Source organism: Podarcis cretensis, assembly GCF_951804945.1.
Source record: "Podarcis cretensis genome assembly, chromosome: 3".
NCBI classification, from domain to species: Eukaryota; Metazoa; Chordata; class Lepidosauria; order Squamata; family Lacertidae; genus Podarcis; species Podarcis cretensis.
This window is the reverse complement of record NC_137172.1, coordinates 12402088-12414581: the sequence shown is the minus strand read 5'-3', so window position 1 is coordinate 12414581 and position 12494 is coordinate 12402088. Positions and strand designations below refer to the sequence as shown.

The 12494-nt window shown below is 45.2% G+C and overlaps 2 protein-coding genes across 11 annotated transcripts in view; one reads left to right on the top strand and one right to left on the bottom strand.

Annotated features, from left to right (window-relative positions):
• The window catches only part of EML6 (EMAP like 6), a 170351-nt gene extending 161138 nt beyond the window's left edge, over positions 1 to 9213 (top strand). For 2 of the 5 annotated variants that reach the window (XM_079968387.1, XM_079968386.1), the window contains 4 exons: positions 175 to 278; positions 1812 to 1965; positions 3674 to 3774; positions 6357 to 9212. In XM_079968387.1, the coding sequence (XP_079824513.1) occupies positions 175 to 278; positions 1812 to 1965; positions 3674 to 3774; positions 6357 to 6381 (384 nt within the window). In that variant the 3' untranslated portion in view covers positions 6382 to 9212. Of the gene's footprint in view, positions 1 to 174; positions 279 to 1811; positions 1966 to 3673; positions 3775 to 6356 lie in introns of all 5 variants that reach the window. The other 3 variants (XM_079968388.1, XM_079968389.1, XM_079968390.1) reach the window with 2 other exon arrangements.
• Positions 9214 to 9907: 694 nt separating this feature from the next.
• RTN4 (reticulon 4) overlaps positions 9908 to 12494 on the bottom strand; it is a 60850-nt gene continuing 58263 nt past the window's right edge. For all 6 annotated transcript variants that reach the window (XM_079968501.1, XM_079968502.1, XM_079968503.1 and 3 more), the window contains one exon: positions 9908 to 11100. In XM_079968501.1, coding sequence (XP_079824627.1) covers positions 11058 to 11100 — 43 coding nt within the window. In that variant the 3' untranslated portion in view covers positions 9908 to 11057. The remainder of the gene's footprint in view (positions 11101 to 12494) is intronic.

Below are 12494 nucleotides of genomic sequence, written 5' to 3'. Positions count from 1 at the left end.
TGCATTTGTCCGGGTTGCGGATTAATTCCTTCATATTTTCTTTTAGAGAACCGTCTTTCATTAAGGAGAGCTGCAGACCTATGGCATTGCTAGCTGCCGTGGTAGATGCTAGACATAGGGACCAAGTGTTTTGGCACCATCCGTGTGACGATCATGATGTCTTGCCTCCCTCAGGTATCAACCGGTGCCTATAAACGCCAAGTTCACGAGGTGCCATTAGGGAAGCAGGTGACGGATGCAGCCTTCATCGGGAAGATCACCTGGGCCACCTGGACAAGGTGATGCGGCACAAAAAGAGCTGTGAGCTTCACGGTGGTACAGAAACAAGAGATACAAGGGGTGGGTGGCAGGAGAGCAGCATCGTGAGCCATAGCTCAGTGGTAGAGCATCCGCTTTGCATGCAGAAGGTCACAGGTTTGATTCCCGGCGTCTCCAGGTAGGGCTTGGAAGTGGAACCATGAAGAGCTGCTACAAGTCTTTGTGGACAATAATGAACTAAGCTGGCCAATGATCTGACTCCAGTATAACACAGCTTCCTATGTTCCTAATTTCACCCAGTAAGAATTCACCCACTTGTCATGGGTGACAAAAAGTACGCCCTGTTCCCCACCCCAGTCAATTTGCTGGAAACTAATTGGGAGAAGAAAAGGCTGAGGAGTAAATCCTACACAAATCTGGAGTGCTGTCCCTAAGACAGTTGGGTAGCGCCTTGCAACTCCTGCAGGCCAAGCTGGTGCCAAACGTATTGCTCTGCTTTCCTTTGGACCACATTGTGGGGCTGTTAAGGACAGTAGGAAAGGATATATTGAGTAAGTAATATCCTTCCTTCACTCACACCAATAAGTGATGTAGCAGAGCCGATTCCCCTTCAATAAAGCTGGAAACTACATTGCAGATTCGTTTGAATCTCCTAGTTAAGATTATTTCCTGGTGTCCCCTTTGATCCTTCTTAAAAGAATAAAGGCACAAGAGTCTTTCTGAGTAAAGTAACAGAAAGTTTACTCACATTTCAGTTCACAATTTGATCCCTGAAAGGCAGGCTTTGCTTAATGGTTACACAACAAACTGTGAGTTCATCTCATATGGAGAATGAACTCATGTGTTGCTGGCCGAGAGCCAGCAGACAGCAGAATTACATTCAGATAGCAAAATGGCTGCAGGAGAGCAGCATGGCAGCAAAAGAACAGCAAGACAATAGAAAGACAAAAGTAGACTGAGAAAATGGCTGCAAGACTCGGCTCTTTTAGGGAGTCAGCCAGAGCCATGCCCATCTCCTAGATCACATGCAGGGGGAAGACGCTCCAGACCAGTGGAACAGAAAGTTACACTGACTGGATGTCCCCCTGCCTGTGCCCATGCTAGGGAAATCAGGAATGTTGCATTTGACTGTACCAATGGATTACATCCCATACACATCAGTGAGGCCAAGGCAGGGTCTTGTTGTCTGGGCAGCCTCCAGGCTTGCACCCTAGAGAGGTCACTTTGGTGTTGCTAACATAGCAAAAATGACATGGGAGGCAGCAGTTATGAGTTTCCAGTCTCTGCAGCCACACCAGGCGCTGTGATTCTCCAGCAATTTCACTTCGCTCCCAGAGGTACACTCCATTGTCTTTCGAGACAGATGGATGCCAACACATTTGGGCTGGCCGCCTCTGTGCTGCCAAAAGCATCTTCTCTGAGAGATCTCAGTATATATTTTTCTTTAAAACAACAACAACATACCTGGCTCCCTAAGGGCTTTACTGTCTTCAGAAACACATGCCCCAAATGCTATACTATCTTTTTTCTTTCACCTTTCACCATTGGAGCAGTATCCTTGGAGATGAAGTCATTGGTATTTGGCCTCGAAATGCGGATAAGGCAGACGTCAACTGTGCTTGCGTAACCCATGCTGGCCTGAACATTGTCTCCGGGGACGACTTTGGACTAGTCAAACTCTTTGACTTCCCCTGCACTGAAAAATTTGTAAGTCGGCTTTCTAGCTTTGTGGTGTCTGTGCACAGAATCAGAAAATGGAGTGAGGTGCTGAATTCATGAATAAACGAGAGAGAAAATTTTCCTAGAATGCCAAAAATATATATATTGTTTTAATTGCCCGGTGCATTTTGGAGGCCAGGCATCTGGCAAAGGAGGAAACTAGTAGTATATATTTTTGTAGGGAATCCCCACGACGGGGTGAGCTCCCGTTGTTCGGTCCCAACTCCTGCCAACCTAGCAGGTCTAAAGCATGTCAAAAGTGCAAGTAGATAAATAGATACCACTCTGGCAGGAAGGTAAACTGTGTTTCCGTGCGCTGCTCTGGTTTTGCCAGAGGTGACTTAGTCATGCTGGCCACATGACCCGGAAAAAACTGCCTGCAGACAAACGCCGGCTCCGTCGGCCAGTAAAGCGAGATGAGCACCGCAGCCCCAGTGTCGTTCGCGACTGGACTTAACTGTCAGGGGTCCTTTACCTTTAAATCTGGCACTGGTCCAAAGGCCTATTTAGTCCAGGAGCCTGTTCTCACAGTGACCCACTGGATGTCAACAGGAAGACCTTATGCAGGTCAGGACCCCACCTGCACTTTCTCCCCTTGTGAATCTGCCGCTGAATCTGCACAGCAATAAAAAATTTGGGACACGGTGATAACTTTTTCTCTCCAGTTTATTCCCGGTTGCATCTACCAGAGATGGTTAGATGTGAGAATTTCAGCTTGTCAATTTTCCCAGTCTTAAGTTCAATTCTCCACATCTTGTGATTTATTTATTTTTAAGTCCTTCTGAGAATTCATCAGCATCTTCATGCAAATTTCTCCCAATATACACATTTTGGGGTGCTAATTTCCCCAAATATGCACATTTTTGCAAAGCAATCCCCCCATACGTTTCCTGCATGTTATTTTCATGAATATTTGCATATTTATCCTAACGTATGCATTGTGAAACACATTACTTAACTGCATAATTGCATTGCAAAAGATGGGGAACGGAGAATCTCAAAGGATGGCTCTTGTTTCGGTTCACACATTGTTTCAAACAGTGCAAGTTATATAAGTTCACCTTTAAAGGCAAACCAAGTTGCATTCTGCCCCTGCCCCCCAAATCCTTGGTTCAGGCTTCTGTCTCCCCACTCACAGCATATAGGTGAAATCATGTATTGTGGGGAACACCATCTAAAAAGCCTGTAAACCCCTCTCTAAACTTCTGGAAACCCTTGAAAAACCCCTTTAAAAAACCAGACGGGGATAAATAGTAGCAAAGGTGACTCTCTGTCTTCCATATCACAGGAGGACGATTTGGAAATGACAACAAGGGAGGTAGACCAGTATCCCGAAGTGCCTGGCTGTGATTCAGAAGTAGACTCCTGGGATCACTAGCTGCTTTTCCGCTCTTTCCAGGGTGTTTTTGTCTCTTTTGTGCCTTTTTGGAGTTTAAATTGATTTATTTATTCACACACACACACACCGGCACTGCGCATATATGCAGTTGTGCTCAAGTTAAACACACATGAGGAGGGAGATGCCTGTATATAGAACCATATTGTGGGTTCTCAGACGTGTTCAGATGCCCGTGATCAATGTAGTCGGTCTTCATTGCATTCTGATGATTAAAAAAACCCACAGCTGCCAACGTGGGTGGAATGAGATGGTGCTTTTGTGTGTGTGTGTGTGAGAAACTTTGCCTTTTCCCAACAGGCCAAACACAAGCGTTACTTTGGCCATTCGGCTCACGTCACCAACATACGCTTCTCTCACGATGACAAGTACGTGATCAGCACCGGAGGGGATGATTGCAGGTAACTTTCTGCATTTGTTTATGCCGAGCTGAGTGTTGGGTTTGGGTGTGAGAAAGCGGAGTTTGGGTCCCCGCTGGGAGATCCGCACTCAACTTAGCCCGCTTCGCAAGGCTCTTGCGAGGCGAGAATATATTGCTTTGAGCTCTTGTGGTGGAGAGGACAAAAGAATAAAAGAATATCAAGCGGAAGACGTCAGTGCTAACCACCAGATCCTACAAGCTGCTGTAGGAAATAGTGGCAAAATGGCACGCAACACTTTGCTGGAGCAAGTCAGCAGTTGAGCAGAGCAAAGGATGTAAACTTTGCCTTTCTGCAGTAGGCTGGATTCCTCACAAACCATTCTGTATCTTCCATGCAGACAAGTGGAACAGTCTCCCTCGGGAGGTTGTGGACCAGTGTGGGAGCCAATGTGGTGTAGTGGTCAAGAGCAGTAGATTCGTAATCTGGAGAACCGGGTTTGCGTTTCCGCTCCTCCACATGCAGCTGCTGGGTGACCTTGGGCCAGTCACACTTCTCTGAAGTCCCTCAGCCCCACTCACCTCACAGAGTGTTTGTTGTCGGGGAGGAAGGGAAAGGAGATTGCTAGCCGCTTTGAGGCTCCTTCAGGTAGTGATAAAGCGGGATATCAAATCCAAACTCTTCTTCTTCTTGGAGATTTAAAAGCAGAGGCTGGGCAGCCATCTGTCATGGATGCTTTAGTTGAGGTTCCTGCAATGCTGGGGGTTGTACTGGGTGACACTCAAGAGTCTCTTCCAACTCTAAGATTCTATGATTCTGTGATTATTTGAGTGCAAGGACACATTCCAGCCAGGCAAAAGCACTTGGGTGGGGATACTTCTGAGGGCCAGATAAAGAAGCCCAGGGGCCACATTCCAGCCCTGAGCCTGAGGATCCTCACCTCTAGTTCACACAGTACTTAGCTGGATGGGCTCAATGATCTCCCTCAATGAAAGGCAGCCATCTGTTAAACATTTTACAGTCATACCTCGGGATGAATACGCTTCAGCTTAAATATTTACGAGTTGCGCTCTGCGGCGATCTGGAAGTAACTGAGCATGTTACTTCTGGATTTCGCCACTCGCACATGTGCAGACGCTCAAAATGACATCATGCACATGTGCGGAAGCGGCAAAACGCGCAGATGCGCAGTCGCGTCTTACGTTTGGTTCAGGATGCGAACTGGGCTCTGGAACAGATCCTGTTCACATCCAGAGGTACCACTGTATTCCTCTTTTCCATTCCTCCAGAGCAGGGCTGGAGAACCTCAGGCTTGGGAGGCGCATGCAGTCCTCAGCCCTTGCGACTCTCCCCAGACCAGGCCCTTTCCACAGCCGGGTCCCTTGACATCCTCTTTGATCCTCCCGGGCTGCACCTTCCTTGGGTTTCGCCATCTGGCTAGGATGTGAATTCTGATCATGCTTCTTGCCCATCGGAATGGAGGCTGACGAGGGAGAAACTTGCTTACTGTACAAAAATGTGGCCCCCCAGTCAGACCTTTGGGCCTGATCCGTCTGCTTTTGCACCCCTCCCTCCCTTGCCTTCCCTCTACTGGGTGAGAGGAGAGCGCTTGCGCCACTTCTGTTTCCTCTTGCAAGCCAGGAAAACAGCATTGAGCAGCAGGAGGGGTGTGGCAGGGCCCCTTCTAAAGAGAAGGCCATAAATAAACGGAACAGTTGTTACCGTCGCAAGGAAATGTTGGAAATGCTTAAACTCAGTAAACATGTAGGAAGCAAACCAAAGGGCATTGCTCAAGACATTAGGCAGCCCGGATTGAATGTTGCACGCAGGCAAAATTGGATTTGTGAACCCAGGTCACTGGTAAGCCAATATCTCTGCCATCCTCTGTTCCTTCATCTACCAAATTGCAATGTGCGTGTCTGGGTTCTTACAAGAATTAGAGGTGCAGCGATTATCAAAGAGCCTCCACGTCAGAAATAGAAATGTTAAACTAGTAAAAAATAAAATAAAAAAGTAACCCTCACTATTCAGGTTTGAAGTCTTTCATGTCCCTGGCTTGCCTTAATGCCCCAAGTAATATTCAACTGTCTTCTTCCCTGTGTCATTGGAAGGAATTTGTGGGGCGGATCTGAGTCACTAAACAGCTGCAAGAGTCTGGCATGGAGAAGATGCCATTTACTGCAGAGGAACAAATTCTAGGTCTGAGAGGATACATCTGAAGTCTTATGCCCTGTAGAGATTCACTTTTAATATAAAGTCATACCTTGGCTCTCAAACACCTTGGCTCCCAAACAATCAGAACCCGGAAGTGAGCATTCCGGCTTTCGAATGTTCTTTTGGAACCGGAACATCCGACGCAAGTTCTGCATGTTCTGATTGGCTGCAGGAACTTTGGTTTCCAAACATTTTGGAAGTTGAATAGACTTCTGGAACGGATTCCGTTCGACTTCCAAGGTCCGACTATATAGTATGTATTGCTGGATGGGGTATATTGCTTGAATTAGAATAACCGTGCAGATAAGGAAGCTGGAGGGCAGAGCCAGGTTGCCAGTTAGTTTTGCAGAAGTCTTGGTTTCAACCACACATGTGCACACAGATGGTAATTGACATTTCTTCCTTTCTAGCGTCTTTGTATGGCGATGCCTTTGAAGGTCAGTTTCCTCCAGTGCCACTCTTGCTACCACCGCCACGTGAGTGCCAAACAGGGACGCCTCCCAAGACTTCAGCAGGCGGCTTTCTAACAAAACACTGCGTAGATTCTAAATGTGAAACTTGACCTACGTTGGATGCCACAACCATCCCCTCCAACCATTCAATCATTGCGAAAGAAGGGGAAATTACCATATTTTTCCATATATAAGACTAGGGTTTTTTCCTTTAAAATAATGTCTCAAATTTGGGGGCGTCTTATACACGGATAGCTCTTTTCCCCTCCAATTTTCTTAATTTTGAGTCCCCCAAAATAGGGGGTGAATTATACATGGGGGCGTCTTATAGGCGGGAAAATACGGTAATTGATTTGGTCCTTAAGACTGAAGGATGCCCAGTTTGGTTTGCGCTGACGGCTATCTGTCATGGGGGCTTCAGGTGAGATTCCTGCACTGCAGGGGGTGGGGCTAGATAATTTTTTGGGGGGGTCCCTCCCAACTCTATGATTCTGAACCTCTCTTGCTGAAAATCAAGTGTCCTAATTGGCAAAGCCTAGCCCATAGTGCAAACTTAAGCTTCAGTAGCCTTTTGCCAACAAAACAAGTTGCGATTTGAAGATTATTTTTAAAAAGTATTCATGTTTTTTCATAAACCAAACCATTTTGAAACCACCCACTACAAAACCTTATTGGGCAAGGGACGCCTTCGGAGTAAAGAAAGCTTTGAGCCATGTCTAATTTTATACTGACCAAATTATCATTCCCCCCCCTCCCCTCCCCAAATATTTCTGGTTTTAAAAATAAGTTCATTTGCCAGTTTTCTATGAAGTGCCTTTTGAAAGCTTTGCCAGTGGTACAGGCTTCCTGCCTGTGTCTGCTTTCTACTCTCGGTGCTACAACTTCCACAACTGACGAGGGCTGACAAAGTCATTCCCCCTCCTGCCCTCCCACCCTCGATGTTCCAATTCTCTCTTCTTTTGCATTTAATCTGTCTCAGTATTTTAACTTGAGTCTCAGCTGGTTCTTTTAACAAGAGTGGGTGGGGTGCAAGGAAAGTCTCTTATAAATAGCTGCCCGTCAAATTAAATCTGCAACATATCTAACGCAGTCTTGAGGATAGGAATGGGGGCCTTGTGGTCCTCTGGATGTTGGTCAACTCCTACTCAGGTTTCCGTAAGGAAAAGGGGGAGATTATTCTCTTTCTGGCCCCCTCCCACTTGCAGAACAACCTTTTCCCGCTGCGTTTCTAGGTTCGGGGCCAGTAACGGCAATGCTTTGATAAATAAACCTTCCTCCACCTTTGTTCCAAAGATTTGGCAAACAACTCGGCAGCTACACACACAGGCTCTCAGGCAGGGACCAAGAAGCTGCAGAATTTTGTTCCTCACCCAGAAAAATCCAATAGCAGTGGTAGAAAAGGCCTCCTATACTTAGAGGATTACAGGTTCAGTTTCCTGCACTTCATAGTGGAGTTACAGGGAGGAAATGGAAAGATCCTTTTGCCCCAAGGTACTGGGACGCGGGTAGCGCTGTGGGTTAAACCACAGAGCCTAGGACTTGCCGATCAGAAGGTCAGCAGTTCAAATCCCCGCGATGGGGTGAGCTCCCGTTGCTCGGTCCCTGCTCCTGCCAACCTAGCAGTTCGAAAGCACCTCAAGTGCAAGTAGATAAATAGGTACCACTCCAGTGGGAAGGTAAACGGTGTTTCCGTGTGCTGCTCTGGTTCGCCAGAAGCGGCTTAGTCATGCTGGCCACATGACCCGGAAGCTGTACACTGGCTCCCTCGGCCAATAAAGCGAGATGAGCGCCGCAACTCCAGAGTCGGCCACGACTGGACCTAATGGTCAGGGGTCCCTTTACCTTTACCTTACTGGGTTTGGGTGCTATGGTTAAGGCTGCAATAGTTAGCTGGCCAATGAAGGGAAAGGGCTCCTCCTATCCTCTTCGCCAAGTCAGGCAGGGGCCACCACCAGCTGCCGAAAGAGGCCACTGCATCCTCCTTTTGCAAGCAATACTCTGCAAACAGATAGCCTCCCTGCAAAGGGACAAGCAGCAAGGTTTGACGTGCAAATATCTTTGTTCCAACAAGCTCTGCTTGAGGAAAGCCACGCGGGTAAGCAGCTCACTCCCAGGTTTAAGAGAGAGCCAAAATAAAACTGGAGAATTCTCCAGAGGGGTAGGAGAGGGGATCAATGTGCAAAAGTGCTACCATTTGTCAAGAGTCGATCAATAGAATATATTAATGCCTTACATGCCTCTATGATTTCCGACACACAGGTCCCTATGCAGTCTTATTCCCATACTCTTCTCTGTTAAGGAAGCCTTTCTGTATTAGGCAGTGTAATCATATCGAGCCGTTGGTGTCAGATGGTCACCTTGTTTGCCTATGTTGTAATGCTGGCCTTTTCATATTGATTGTATCCTAATTCTTTTTTTAAATAAAAAAAATGTGACAGAATGAATTGCTATGTAGTGAAATTGTGCAAAAATATTTAAGAGCAATAGAGTGTGTGTGTATGTGTGTGTGCCAGGAAGAGATTTGTTTGTATTTGTTTATATGGTTTGATTTTAGGAACAATAAGCTCAGACCTGGTGCTGTATTATAATGTAAATTAAAATAGTACTTGCATGAGTTTATTTTTCAAGCGATCCAGTAAAAGATTTATGATTTGAAAACAGCTGCGTGTCAAGATTTTTCATTCGAGGTTTGCAGCACACCCAAAACAAGCAGACTGGTCTTTGCCCGGCTGCCCCTTCTTCTTGCAGCATTGATCGAAGACAGCAACGACCTCATTTGTCAAAAGTTCCCAGAACAGATAAATAAAAGCTAGTGACTCATTCACATACTTTTTCTGGGGGGAAATGATGTTTTTTTTAAAGAGAGTAGAACTGGCACACACTAGCTGCCTTTTTATTTTGTCACATGATCTTGAACAGGGGTCGGCAACTTGCGGCCCATGGGCCATAAGTGGCCCAGGGAAGGTCGTTTAAACGGCCCACAAACTGCCCCTGAACCGAGCCACCTACTCACCGAGTCCCCGTGCGCTGCACTAAACCGGCGCAGAGCGGAGCGGGGGCTCGCTTCCGCAGCGCAGAAAATCATGTATGTGCAGATGCTGGAAATCACATTGTGATCCAGCCCATGGAGCAATCTCTGCGGGAGTGAACCAGCTCAGGCGAGGTAAACCTTGCCAACTCCTGATCTTGAACACTAAATCAGAGGTAGCCAATATGTTGTCCGCGAGATGCTGCCGCCTTTCAACTCCCATCAGCCCCAGTCGCCATGGACAGTGGGGTCAGGGATGCTGGGAGCTGTTGTCTGTGAGACTGAACTGGACTTATTGCAGTATTTCTTCACTAGTTAATTGGAGCCTTAAGTGGCGAAGTACATGTGCCAATCAACCACCATACATCAACTCAACATACTTTTTGGTGGAGAGGATTCGCACATTCAAGCTGAATACCCGTGCACCTGTAATCTGCCGGTCCCTGCACTCACGCTTAATTTGCTAGACAACACACCACCATTTAAGTCTATACGCTTTATTGATACTCAAATTGTTTTGTTTTTACATTTCACAATGCATTCCACAGACTTAGTTTAATACAGCTTGAACCGCAAGTGTATACATTTTTTTTTTCCATTTGCAATTTCTTGCATTCACAAGGTTCGAAATTTCCAAACGACATTTGCAGCATCGGGGCGCAACCCGCTGACCCATGCACAGGCGCTGAGGATTCCGAGCACATTGGAGAACAAGCATGCTGGGTACTCCTTGCCAGTGCCTCGCAAGGATCTTGGGAGTCACACCTTCAGAAATTCCTTCCACAGATCCAGAGTTTTGAGAGGCTGTAAACTTATTTACTCAAAATAGACTATAGGAGGTTTGTGCAGCAAAAGTTATGGCAGAAAACTGTGTAATGTGCAAGACAGTTGGGTGTTTTCTTTCTTTAATAGATGCTAGTGTTTTTTTTTTTTCTCTGAAGATTTAAGCTAAATGGAGCTAAAACAAAACCCAAAACAAAACCCAGTTCTGTTCTCCGATATTCCAAGCACTGTGGAGGAGCTGGACATCCTAAGCTGCTGTGAAACACTATATATATATATTTATATAACTTTTATATTGGCAATTGATAAAACAGTAAAATTAAAAAGCACAATACGGCTACACTCGATATCAAACGGGCAAGGCTTTTTAAGCTTGCTTTAATGGCATATTCTTCTACACATCTCTCTCTTTGTTTTTAAGGAAAATCTGCAGTCAACCTACACAGACCAGAGACAGTGCTAAACTGAAATGCTCTCCCTGCACTTCACCGGCACTGCGCTGTCTCGAAACGCAGCAAGACTACCTTGGCTGAAGCATAAAATGTACAGCTCTCCAATCTGTTATGTTAACCAGTACTGCACACGGGAGAAGCAAAAAGAGGATTAGGTTTAAATCCATACATAGCAGCTTACAATACTTATGATGAACACACATGGCAGTCAAGAACAGGTTATTTCCCCCCGCCTCAAAACACTGTGTTGCTAAAAAATAAAGATCTGTGAAATTGCACTGCAATGTCAAGGTTTTGCTATTCCCTGACCCTCCCCACGTAATCCAAATGAATATGCCTCCCCTTCCCCACTTAAAAGATGAACTCCTATTTTTAGTAAAAGTTGCTTTAGGTTTTTCATTCGGCTTTGCGCTTCAACCCGGGGATTTTAGCTTGGATCCTGCAAAGAAACAAAAACAAGCCGTTTCAAATGTTATGCCTCCTGCCTTCCCCAATACCCCATAATCCCCCAGAGTCGGTGAAGCACATTTGACATAAAACCAAGCCTTTAAGTGGCATTGGTCCAGCTGTGTGGAATGCTCTCCCAACAGAAATTCAACATGCATCTCCTGTTTTAACTTTTAAATGATGGCTGAGAATTATCCTGCCAGTTAGAGTACTATTGGCACAGAAATGGAAACAAGAAGAATTACCGACGAAAGAGGAATGGCAGACGAAACTAATGGACTATGCAGAATTAGACAAGATGACAGGAAGGATTCGAAACCTGTGGGATCAGAGATTCTCAGAGGACTGGAGTAAATATGTGAACTATTTGAAAAGCAATTGTAATCAAGACATTACACTAGTAGGATTGCAAGAAGTTTTGTAAGGAGGACTATGTGAAATGTCGCAGAGAAAAGTATGAAGAGAATTATTAGTGAAGGACTATTAAAAGTAATAGTGAATTTACTGAAATGCAGATTAAGTGATATTGAAAAATCTTCAGATGTGGTTGATGGAAGTCCAAAACACTGAATAAGATAAGAAAATATGTTTTTTGGAAATTTTATGTAAAAATTAATAAAAATATTTTTTTAAAAAAAGAGAATTATCCTGCCAGTTAAGAAAGCATTTTTCTGCAATAGTTAGCTGATGATCTCCGATTTAAAATCTGCACTTTTTTATTGTACGGTGGCTGCTGCAAACCACTTTAGTTTTCAAATTTTATTTATCAAATTGGGATGTACAAGTATTTTTTATATAACAAACCAATCAACCTAAGTAGTCCAGTGTAAAATGTGAAAGCAGACAAAGAGGCTGCACAGCAAAGAGATTAGGGTGCTGACCATTAAGGACAAGCACCCCCAAACGCGGCCCTCCAGATGTTTTGGGACTACAATTCCCATCATCCCTGACCACTGGTCCTGTTAGCTAGGGATGATGGGAGTTGGAGTGTCAAAACATCTGGAGGGCTGAGTTTGGGGGTGCCTGATCAAGGAGAACAGAAGCAGAAGAACAGAGAGAGGGAGAGACAAGAGAAAGCGAGAGAGAGATAAAGAGATGTCATACAGAAACCCAGAGGTTCTAGTGAATTTCAGTTTTGACCTGAAAATACTTTTCTTTGCAACCTCAAATATCGAGTGATAAGTCATCCACAGATGGTAGTTTTGAAAGTTACAAGGAGCACAAGTTTAATATGCTCATTCAGCTCACATTCAGCAATCTGCTGTGTGAGATTATTATATTTATCAGTTGTTTCCCCCCCAAAAGTGACTTACAAAAGATTAAAAAGAAGAATAAAAACAAGCGAAAATACAGTAATATGTCTGAAAGTGCAAATCTAACTGAACC